Source organism: Buceros rhinoceros, unplaced genomic scaffold, assembly GCF_000710305.1.
Source record: "Buceros rhinoceros silvestris isolate BGI_N320 unplaced genomic scaffold, ASM71030v1 scaffold14089, whole genome shotgun sequence".
Taxonomy (NCBI): Eukaryota; Metazoa; Chordata; class Aves; order Bucerotiformes; family Bucerotidae; genus Buceros; species Buceros rhinoceros.
The window spans coordinates 867-12,372 of record NW_010431016.1 but is presented as its reverse complement, the minus strand read 5'-3'; the positions used below and the strand labels follow the sequence as shown (position 1 = coordinate 12,372).

The 11,506-nt window shown below is 48.6% G+C and overlaps 3 protein-coding genes across 3 annotated transcripts in view; 1 reads left to right on the top strand and 2 right to left on the bottom strand.

The window, feature by feature from the left end:
• Positions 1-50: 50 nt before the first annotated feature.
• Positions 51-986, bottom strand: LOC104499722 (olfactory receptor 4S2-like). Its single transcript, XM_010143268.1, has one exon. It carries the CDS (start codon positions 984-986, stop codon positions 51-53), a length of 936 nt encoding a protein of 311 aa, XP_010141570.1.
• Positions 987-7,512: 6,526 nt separating this feature from the next.
• On the top strand, positions 7,513-8,466 carry LOC104499716 (proto-oncogene Mas-like). Its single transcript, XM_010143263.1, has one exon. The coding sequence runs from the start codon at positions 7,513-7,515 to the stop codon at positions 8,464-8,466; it is 954 nt and encodes a 317-aa protein (XP_010141565.1).
• Positions 8,467-10,787: 2,321 nt separating this feature from the next.
• Positions 10,788-11,506, bottom strand: part of LOC104499720 (proto-oncogene Mas-like) — a gene marked incomplete at its 5' end in the record, with an annotated part of 1,472 nt that continues 753 nt past the window's right edge. Inside the window, one exon of the mRNA XM_010143267.1 lies at positions 10,788-10,810. Within this exon, the coding sequence (XP_010141569.1) occupies positions 10,788-10,810 (23 nt within the window). The remainder of the gene's footprint in view (positions 10,811-11,506) is intronic.

Genomic DNA, 11,506 nt, shown 5'->3' with positions numbered 1-11,506 from the left:
AGGGAAAGGTGCTTCATTTTCTCCGATGCTTTGGAAATGTCCCCACAGTTCTACACCTTTCCATTTTCACTTCTCACTCTTCTACTCCACAGGTTCCTCATGGCACTTTTCACTTCTTTATTTCTCAGCGTGTAGATCAGTGGGTTCAGCATGGGGGTGATGATGGTGTAAAACACTGCCACGCTCTTGTCCTCTGACAGATTGCTGGTCGGACGTATGTAGATGAATGTGCACGGCCCAAAGAACAGGATCACCACAGTGATGTGGGACCCACAGGTGAAGAGGGCCTTGCGCCGCCCTTCGGATGTTCGACTTTTCAGGGAAACCAGGATGACAGCATAGGAGACGACCAGGATGACGAAGCAGCTCAGAGTTATCATTGCACTGATTGCAGTGACAATGACGGCCACCGCGTAGGTGTCGGCACAGGCCAGTTGTAGCAGGGGGTGGATATCACAGAAGTAGTGGTCAATTCTGTTGGGGCCACAGAAGGGGAGCTGAGTGGTGAGAAGAGTCTGCACTGTGGAGTGCACGAAGCCTCCTACCCACGAGCCGATCACCATCCGGCCGCACACACGCCTGGTCATGAGGGTGGAGTAGTGGAGAGGTCTGCAGATGGCAGCGTAGCGGTCATACGCCATCACCGTGAGGAGGAAGATCTCTGTGCCGCCAAAGAAATGTACCCCGAAGAGCTGTGCTATGCAGCCCACAAAGGAAATGGTTTTCTTTGCAACGAGGAAGTCGGCGATCATTTTGGGAGCTGTGACGGAGGAGTAACAGATATCTACGAAGGACAGGTAGCAGAGGAAGAAATACATGGGGGAGCTGAGATGTTGACTGCTAGCTACAGTGATAACAATGAGGAGATTTCCTGCCACAATAAGTGTGTAGAAGAACAGAAACATCACAAAACATATTTTCTGCAGCCCTTGATTCTCTGTGAGGCCCAGAAGAACAAATTCCTTCACGCTGCTGGCGTTCTCCATGGTAATCGGGGGGGTGGCATTACGCCGGGTACAGCCTCGGCACATGGAAAAATAAAGAACAGATTATTCGCCAAGTTATTTCATTACTAAACATGAATTCGCTGTCAGCGGTGTGTACAGACTATGAGATAGGTGGGATCAGTGTTAAGTTTAGGAGGTGGTTGTGGTTGTTTTTTTAATTCTCCTTGCACAAGTCTTCAGCCACGCCTGTTACCACACCGAGACAGGTCCACTCCGTCCTGTGCTCCTCCATCCTGGTCCTCCAGGATTTTGAAGGACTGGACCTACTGCTGCTGCGGCAAGATGTTCATCTCAAGCACTACAGCTCAAACTACCAACGTTTGACCTCCGTGTAGACCAAGGGGTTGAAAACAATCTTTGTGCCTTAAGGACCCCTGGAAGTATTCATTATTTTATAAGTAAAAATGATCTTTGCATTGATGTTCAGGGGGGACATGAAACCACCCCCAGAGGAAAAAAGATCTCTTCTGTATATACATTTCGAAACATGGATTTGCAGCTTCCTGGACTGAGCAAGATGTTCTGGGGAAATGATGGTGGTGAAAGCAGCGAATGATTTCACTTATGACTTACTCTAGAATTTAGTTTGCTCTAAATCTCAGCGATGCTCCTGTGAGAGGAAGGAGGAGGACAGGGTGTTTTCAGACCTCTCGCAGCATTGTGTGAATTTTACTTTGTCCTGATTTGTGATGACTCTGGGGGATGCTCCCAGGAGTTAATCTCTGGTGAAGCCAATCTAGCTGGTGGTGAAGTGTCTCTATGGGCAGAAGAGCTAAACTAAGGTCCTCTGCAGAACCTTTTCTTTTGCCATTGACTGGGGACATCACCGGGGTCGAGTTAACTCCAGAGAATAACCCTTTTCATCCCCTGAAAGTAGCTCAGATCTTTCCATAATGCCACCATACGCCACCCCCCCCCTTTTTTTTTTGTGAGCGTGCCATGGATGAACTCCTTATCTCTGGGTGTTTCTACACCTTTACAGTTTCTCTCTCAGACATGGTCACCTTCCACTGTGAATGTGGAGCTTCTTTGGTTTGGCCTGTTGTGGCTATAACCCCTGGAGCAGGGCGTGTCACTACTCCTTTGAAAAGACCCACTTGCCATCATGCATCCAGATATCAGGGTGGCTTTGGTCAAAGAAGCCACTAGATTAAACTCTTTAGAGGGTTTAACCAAAATTAGGCACCTCTTAGGAACAGACTAGCAGCCGTGGGGATTATCAGTATGGGATTCATCCCAGCATCAGAACATTCCCAGTCAGTCACCGTTGTGAGTCCTGCCCAACGAAAGCACAAGCAGTTCTCCCTGTTTGTGCAGGCGATCTGAGCAGATCTGGGGTAATTCAGCTTTTATCTAGTGCCTGTTCACAATTACACCAAAATCAGAAACTTGAGTGCAGGCAAAAACTGATTGAGCATCCACAGGAAATGCTGAAGTGGAGAAAACCCAAAGTTGCCCTCAAAGCCGCCGAGTAAAGCCTAGAGAGGAAGCTGAGGAAGTTGGGGATTTCTCCTGGGCTGACAGCTGTACTAACAGGAAGGAAAAGATACTCAAGAAGGGGGAGTAAAAAGAAAAATTCCTCTTCTGATACATCTCCAAGGAAAAAAAAGTAGGTGCCAGTATCTGAGCTAGTCGTGCACGCTTTTCTGCAATTCACGACCAGCCTAAGGTGTCCGCTTAAGGGGGTGATGAATTTACACGCTGGAGGTGCCTATTTCTTTCTGTCAACTCTAAGGGGATGATTAATTCAGCAGAGGATTCCCATGAGTCATGTCTTACCTCTAAAAATACCTTTTCAGGGAGAGACTAGAGGTGTACGATCAAATGCAATCGACTGTAAAATAAAATAAATACAGGGAGAGCTGCTAACGTTTTGAAAAGGCTGGGAAATGGCACCGTCTCTTTGTTGCAATTATTATTCCCTAAAACCTCAGTGGCTGATGGGGTATAAAATAACCAAATAACCCAGTCTGGGGCTGCAGGTCTAGCTCCAGCTCCAGCCAGAGGCAGCCACAGGCAGTTGTTAACTTCAGTGAAAACTTACTTTTGTATTTTCAGATTTGTTCAAGCAGAAGGGAGACAGAAAAGGGAAGGAAAGCAGAAAGAAAAAATTAGAAACAAACAAACAAAAAAAGACAAAAAGGATCCAGAGAACCAGGAGAACTTACCTCCTCTGCGCTCAGAGATCTGGTTTTTTGTGCGAGGGCTGTAGGATTTTATCCCCCCAACCCCTGCCTTCCCTGCTGGGGGTGTGTTAGAGCACAGAGTCTTTAAAGAAAGAGCCTGCAAAGCTCCAGCACTCGCTCAGGAGGTGCCTGTACTGTGAACTCCCACCTGACTCGATGTCTTGCATTCCAGCATCACAAGGATCTGGCCTGTGTGATGCCCCCACGACCCAGCAGCAGGAAGAAGGCTGAGAGGAAAGCTGCTAAAGTAGCCCTCCCTAACCATCCCTGAGGAAATCTCCTCCCCAGGGGCTCTTGGGGCTGGAGGAGGGAGGGGTGGAGGCTTGGGAAAGGGAAGGGAAAGGGAGGAGGGATCAATCCTGTCATGACCAAAGCAAACATCTATTAGAGAGACAGCCCTTAATGATAAGGATATGATGAAGGCATCTCAGGATTTCTCCAGCAGGAATAACAGTCAGTGGATAAGATGAATATTAAACTTGACAAGCACATGCAGTGACCTAGTCCAGGTAGCCCTTTCCAGAGTCCTTCACTGTGCTTGATGATTTCCCAAGGGTAGAGGCCATTAGAGCCACTGCTTTGGCTGTAGGGCGTGGTGAGCAGTAAAGCAGTGCGCGTAAATCTTGGTGTAGCCCAACAAGAAACTGCAGGAGACATAAATTCCTCACTAAAAAAATAATCAGAGCAATTTCTAGAGGCAGGGCTACTGGGGATGGTGAAGAGTTACCTGTCGCAGCAGCATGGCTAAGGGCGGGCTAGGCACACTTCACCCAGGAGTGCTCGTGATTGTTTCCACAGAGGCAGAAGATGGCCTGGGTTACCCCCTGATGACTCTTCTAGCCCTATTTTGTGTGAAATTTCATCACCGTGAATAACGCCTCTTGCAAGAACGTGCCTGTTTTAGCAAAGTTCAGCAAATTACGAAGTAAAAAAAAATCCATTTTTAGAAATGGGGAAAGGGAGGGAGGGGGTCAGATCTTTTCTGCCTGCAGAAGTCAGCTGAGTTGTCATCACTCTAGGCTGTCCTGTGGAAGGGGATTGACTCACCTGATCTATCTCAGTCCGGATCTTAGGATGGGATTAGGTCTGAAATAGACTCCTAGATTTTGGATAAAATTACTTAGGTAGAGACAAAGACCATGTCCAAAGAGTTACAGTCAAGGGCTGAATGTCCAAGTGGAAACCAACAACGATTGGTGTCCCTCAAGGGTCCGTGCTGGGACCAGTACTATTTAATATCTTCATCAGTGACATAGACAGGGAGATCTTGCTGTCAAGAAGAGCCTTATTCTTCTTTAAACCTCTGCAGCCAGAGGTGAATCTATGAAATGAAACACGGTCAAGCAAACAGATACGCTAATTCAAGCGTCAACTCAAAATCACTGCTCTGAAGTCACTGTGTATTTTTAGCTTCTGACCTACAGGTGTCAATAAAGAAATCGTTTCATCCGCTTGTTTTGTTGACATTTCTTGAAATGTAGGATGGCCCTATAAGAACCAAGGTAAGGCAACCACCTCCCAACACAGAGTGTCAGCGATCCATGCAGTGAAAATGGAGGTCCCCGAAGTCATGAGGAGGTTAAACACTGCTCTGGGTGAAAAATGTCCTCTAACTTAGATGTCATCTTGCACGGGAGTCCTGGCCAGGTTGACATGGGTTAACAATGGTCGCTATAGGGAAGAGAATGTTGGGTAAGAAAGTAAAAGCAGTCTTACAGTCTTGGGGAAAGGAAGAGGAACAATGAATGACAGAAGCAAAAGATGAACCATTGGGTATCCGGCCTGCCAAGCGATCTGGGCTGGTTTCCGTACCCACTGACACACACGGGCGGCAGTTTTTGGCTAGTGTCATGCTCATTTCCTCCTGTTTCCCTAGCCCAATGGACTAGCAGAAGTGACATAATCTGCAAGCCCAAATGAAGAGGTGCCGGTACCTCTTGTTGCGAAATAGTTCCCTCTAAGGATGTGCTTACTGCCAGGGAAGGAGGAAGGTCTTCTCTCCCTTGTCCCTCTTTTTAGTTTGGAATGCGGATCTGGACACCATGCAGGTGGTTGATCATGCACGTGGAAGGACTGTGTGTGGTGAGAAGATGAGTGAGGTGGTGTGGATGGGTAGTGAATGCTGCCAAGGGGCTGTCTCAATAAGGATGTGAGGTGGTGAAGAGGCGCAAATTCAACAGCAGGCAGGATGGGGCTGAGGCGCTCTTTGGGGGGAAGTTGTGAAAGTGGAAATGGCAGGCATGAGGCTGGAGGCTTTCTTGAGGGGTTTTGTGAAATCAGAAGTGCTGGGGTGCGGTGAGAACTTTGCTGGAAGACAGTATGAAGTGTCCAATAATACGGGGAGGGGGGGGCGGCGGGCTGTGAAGCTGTGTTGAAAGAACTCCTGACATCAGGCACCGTGTACCGAAGGCAGCCCAAGCAGAGGCTCTGCGGTTGTAGCTGCTGGGGTGTGGTAAAGCTGTGGAGTTTGGGCAGACCCTTCTCCAGGAGCCATAGAATAGAATCATAGAATTGTTTGGGCTGGAAAAGACCGTTGAGCTCAGTGAAAGTTCATGGGAAGCAGCAGGGACTCCGTAGGGTGGTAGCTTGTGTGGGGAGAGGCTGTGGGTGAGATGAGGACACTCTGTGGTGATGGTTGTGTTCAGGCTGGTCTGGCAGGGACAATAGGTCCTTGGGGAATGAGGAGTCGTGCTCAGGGAGGTTGTGAAATCATCAGCAGGCGTTATGGAAGAGGAGCGACAATTTCTCAATCTATGAGACCCTGAGCAGCATTAAGGTGGCAGCATCATGGACTGAGGAACAAGAGGATCTCAGGGACATGAGGAGGAAACGAAGCATCAGTGCAAGGGGCAAGGTCTAATGCTGTACAGAGAGTTCTTGCTTTCTTTGGTGAGATGGGCTGAAGAAGGGAGAAGTAGTAAAAACCCACTTTGAGAGGCATGGCAGAGGCAGGTTCTCTGCAGAGGGAAGGGGGAAGTGGTTCAAATCTAACTGACCACACGCAACCAACTCAGTATTTCCCCAGGAGAGTGATTGGCTGGCTGTCAGATGTCACGTGGAAGAGACCGTGGCCTTTTAAACAGTGTCTAACTAGCCCAGCGCTACAGTATGGCACAAGGATTTTACCCGGACCACATGTCACAGCATTCAGGTGACAGTTTTGCCCGGCAGATCCCTCCCAGGCAGCTGCTGCAAACCAGCGAGTGAAATTCCGAGGAACCCACTGCAAGGTGAGAAATTCCTGGGTGGCATCTTTGCCACCGTGCTCTAATGCTTTTGGTTGTGCTTTTGGAGAGCTGGTGAGGAGAAGGAGGAGGGAAATAAAGAATGGAGGCAAGGAGGTCAAGTATTTTTCTTCTCCTGGTTAGAAATTCACTATAGGTAAGAAATTGCCTTGATTATTTTCAAGATAAGGAGAGCTTCATTCTGGGGATGCGCTTCCATGAACAAGTGCTGTTGGACGGCTCTGAACGCGCCTCTGCACTAGGAGATGTCGTGATTCAGAGATGCAGTATCAGCACCTTCGGTCTTAGGTGATCACTTGAGATCAGCCAAGAAAATACAACAGGGTAACATTCTGTCCGTCGCCTGAAGCGTCTCCAGGGTGTCAGGGTTGAGCAGGCTGACAGCTGCCACAAGAACTCAGCCGGCAAGACACAATCGAGGTGTGAGTCTACTTCCGTAATGAAACTCATTAATGGAAATTTGCATCAAACAGCTGCAGACAAGGCTGGTGGCTCTTTTTCTCCCTCGAGATTAAACATCCTTCTTCTGGGGTTTCATGTATTTTCCAACTTTTATTTTTTTCCGGAGATCCTCATTCAGATGCCAGCACCGTGGGGGAAGAAGCAGGGTGAGCTGCCTCAGAAAATGGGTGAAATAACAATATGAGCCATAATTCCAACGTCCCGTGAGGGTCAGACAGTTTGTGCCACAAAGAGTTCTTACAGCTTCTCTCCAAGAAGGAAGTTGTTAAGAACAGCCTGACCACATTAAGCTCCACTTTATTAAAATAGGATTTAGTCATCAACTTAAAGCCTACTGGCTCTTGGGAGTACTCCCTGTCGTGTTTTCTGGGCACAGGACAAAGCTTGGTCAGCTTTCATGCTGATGGAACTTGTATGCTGGTGGCCTGGAACTTCCACCTTCTTGACCACATTTCTCTCACCTGCAGGAAGCAAAGATGGTTATCGCAGAGCTGTTAACACGGGGTTCTCTTTCTGTTCAGACAAGAGGTACCAGGTCCCCATGAGGGAAAGTCACACCGGAGTTACCACCTCTCTCCTCTCTGCTTCCAGGTCTGTCTGAAGTCGCTCACCATGAGTACTTCAGCTACAGTGGTCTTCCCAACCGTAACCAGCCAAGTCCATGGGACCAATCACAGTGGGGATGTGGGAAAGACCGAGCCCTCATATGCTGTCCTCAAGTTCATGGAGAGCTTCTGCCTCATCAGTGCTGCCTGTGGGATGGTGGGAAATGGCATGGTCCTGTGGTACCTCGGCTTCCGCATCCGGAGAAACCACTTCACCGTCTACATCCTGAACCTGGCTGCTGCCGACTTTGGGTATCTCCTCTGCATCGCCATTGAGACGGTTCAGTACCTGATGCAGTTCAACGTGGGGGTGCAGTTCGGGATATTCCTCTTCCTGGACCTTTTCATGTATGGGACTGGCTTGTACCTCCTGACTGCCATCAGCATCGAGAGGTGCCTCTCTGTCCTTTGTCCGATCTGGTGCCGAAGCCACCGCCCAAAGTACTTGTCCGGCATCATCTCCGGTCTGCTCTGGAGTCTCTCCCTGCTGCTGAACACGCTCGGGTATATTTTGTGCACTCTCCACCACCCTGGTAGGAGCTGTCACCTCCTGCTCATCACCATCGGAGCCTTGGACTTTGTCTTCTGCACACCCCTCATGCTGCTCTTCAGCCTGTCGCTCTTCCTCCGAGTCAAGTGCAGCTCCCAGCAGTTCCGAACAGGCAGGCTCTTCACTGTCATCATGCTCACCGTCCTCTTCTTCGTCATTTTCGCTGTGCCTCTGAGCATCCTCATCCTCTTTGACTTCTTGGGCTACAAATTCCTCTACTCCCCGGAGATCGGCTTTGTGTTGTCCTGTGTGAACAGCACTCTCAACCCCATCATTTACTTCCTTGTGGGGAGCTACAGGGACCGGAAAATCAAGTTCACCCTCAAGCTGGCATTCCAGAGGGCCTTTGAAGATTCGGCAGATGACAAAGACGAACGGGAAACCCGTGACACAATGACCATGTCCTCCTAATACCCTGCTGTGCCGAACAGGGTCTGGAGCCGAGGGCTGATAGTTTACAGGACTGAAGAACTCTGAGGTGCTGGGGAAGGTGTGTCTCACCTAACCTCCAGCACCTTCACTGTCAGTCTCTACCCTTTAGCTACTTATTTTAACCTTCATCTGCGGTCGGTGAAACCTGACCACAGAGTTTATCTGACCTGTATTAGGAACCTCCTTGGAAGTGCCTGTTTCTTTTCAGCGGCCATTAAATGATTTTAATTTGATAAGGCGAAATCTCTTGGTGTCTGCATTTCATCCACTCCGAGTCTGCGGCTCACTCCACACATCTCTGTCTTTCAGAGCACAATATCCAGTTCATAAATTCTCAGCCACCTTTTATCCAGCCTCTGAGGATGAGATGGGAACAACCCTTCTCCTCTTGAAACCAGCCATGAAATTCCTGGAAAGAGCATCTGTCTCTCTCAGTTTTAAATACCTGTATCCCAGCAGCACGTGCAGCCTTCCGCAGCTCATGGTCCTCTGCTTCCTGCAAGCACTCCACGATGTGAAATGACTCATGCCCTAGAAGGTCCTTTCTTCTATTACCTAGGGCAGTTTCCACACCACAGAGTGGTGGTGACGTGGTAGCAAAGGGCTCCACCTTGATGCATTTTGTTGAATTCTCCCTTTTCTTGGGTTTCACAGAAATACAGGGCTGGAATCACATATTGGTTTATTTTCCTCCAGCCCGGGGCAGAGGATCTACAGCACGCACTGGGTTATCATTTCATCCTTTAGGAAGGACAGGGAAGAACCCGCGGCTTCTAGTATCTCCTGCACCAACAGAAATAAATTTGAGAATAGGGGGAAAAAAAATAGGAAACACACACCTGAAAGGAGCAGCCTGCTCCTCGCAGATGTCAAAATTACCCCAGATTTCAAATCACAGATGCTCTCATTCTGCTTCATCTCTTCAGGTTGGTGAAGTGCCTTGACTTCCCCCCTGGAAGTGACCTGGGCGGGAATTTGGAAGGTTAAGAAAACAAGGCAGAAGGTTTTATGGAGTCCCAACAGAAAATGTACCTTTGTCAAGATGATGAGCTAAGGACAGGAGTGAAGCTGTTGTGGGAGGGAGGTGATTTTTTGTTTTATCAAACTAACTAAGCTCAACAAACTTCAGGTTAAATATATTCTGTGAACGGTTCCTCTGAGCTCAACCTGATGATTCTATTCAGTGAGGTGACTCCACCACCACCTCTCTGCAGGAGCTGTCTCCTACCTTCCATCTGTTTTACTCTTCAGAGGTTTCCCGCAGCACAACAAAACCCTGGACCCTCTGGGGTTATTCCTTCTAGGGCAGCACATGAAACAAAAAAATGCAGCTGCTGTTTGCAGGAAGAAGACCGCTGGGTGTGTGGTGACCAGCTAGAAATGTGATGGGTTTGATACATACCCTGAGCAGAATGTTGGGCAGCAATAAGAATGTACATCTCTCCGAGCTGATACAGCTCGGTGTATGTTTTAGATGCTCATGAGAAGGGGAAGAGGGAGAAAAACTGGGAGCAAAAATAAACAACTCAGGAAATCTGATATGAAGACGGGCTTTCTGGTTTACAACCAGTGACTTGGCAGAGGAACACTCACTGCACAACGTGTGGCAGGGTGAATAATATTTGAATTCCTGTCGGAGACAGCACTAAGTAAGAGGGAAATCATAATGAAAATAAACAAAGGGGGAAATGAAGACGGAAAATGGGGACTGGAGAAGGCAATTTTTTTTTTATTTAAGACACAGCAAGGACCTTTGAGTCAGTGTGGGCTGAAAAAGGACAGAGAAGCCAAGTTTATTTTAGAACAGCTCATTCCGTCTGGTGTTTCTCGCCATGCTTGTGCGCAGGTGAATAACAGTTTCTCTAGTGGTTCCAGCGGGAGCAGGACCAGCCCCTGGGTGACTCACCTGCCTACACATGAGGATTTACCACTCTGGGGACGTTCTTCATCTGCCGTCTCCAAACTGCACACACTTTATATTGTCTCTGTTCCCCGTTTCCACCACTGGCACCATCCTGGCACCTCTCTGATGTGCAACCCAAGGTAGGTGTTCATGAGCCATCTTTACTGTGCCAACACCTGCGCTTAGCAAGCTCCAGGAACTCCAGCCCTCCTGAGTTCATTGTGTGCAGTGAACAAGCCTTTCAAAACCTGCTCGTCAGTTAAAAGAACAGCAAAGATGAGGAAGAGGAGAAATGCTGCATACAGGCTCCCTGCGGCACACCCGAGTGAGCAACGCTGGAGTTTGGTGAATAGGATTGAGGGTGACAGCAGTGGCAGGGTGGAGAATATGAGGGAATTCAGAAGGTCGGCACCTCTGAATCTGTTGCCGTGGACAAACATCAGGGAGAAATTAGAGCAAATAGAAGATGAACAAATGAAAAGACCAAGCAAAGCCCAGAGCACCCCTGACACAATACCTGATGGGTGGTTGTGGTGGTGGCATTGGTACCAGACTGGGAAGAGGACAGACAGACATTGCTCCATACTGCTGCTTCTCAAGAGATACAAAAGAGAAACAGGAGGTGAATTACAGTGAAGGTCACATCTGGGAGATTGCACAAAAAAAAAAAAAAATTCTGTGCAATGTGGAAGAAGGGATAAAAAAAAATAAAGACAGTGATGGCCAAGTTCAAGCTTTGGACAGTGAAGGGGCTCTTCTTCATGAGGGAGCCCAGTAACCTAATGACCACCATATTTCCCAGCATCCCAGAGAGCCAAACGCCCCACAAAAACAATGCAAAAAAGTTAAACGTGGAAGTCCGAGATTGGCAAGAGCAGCTCTTGCTCCTGTGCACTCCAGCATAGAAGGAATCATTGCACAGACAGAGGTTTGTTGTGGTGGTCTCCTCCTAGGTGAGAGACCCCCAAAACACCACAAAACTCATCTGCTGGGCCAAAGCAGCCAGAGTTTATTCGCCGGGGCAGGACAACAAGGGTCACTGCACAGGGTATGAGCCCAGCTGAGCAGAGCTGTGCTGGGGCTGTGCCACGTGCCCCCCTGCCTCCAGCCTGTCTG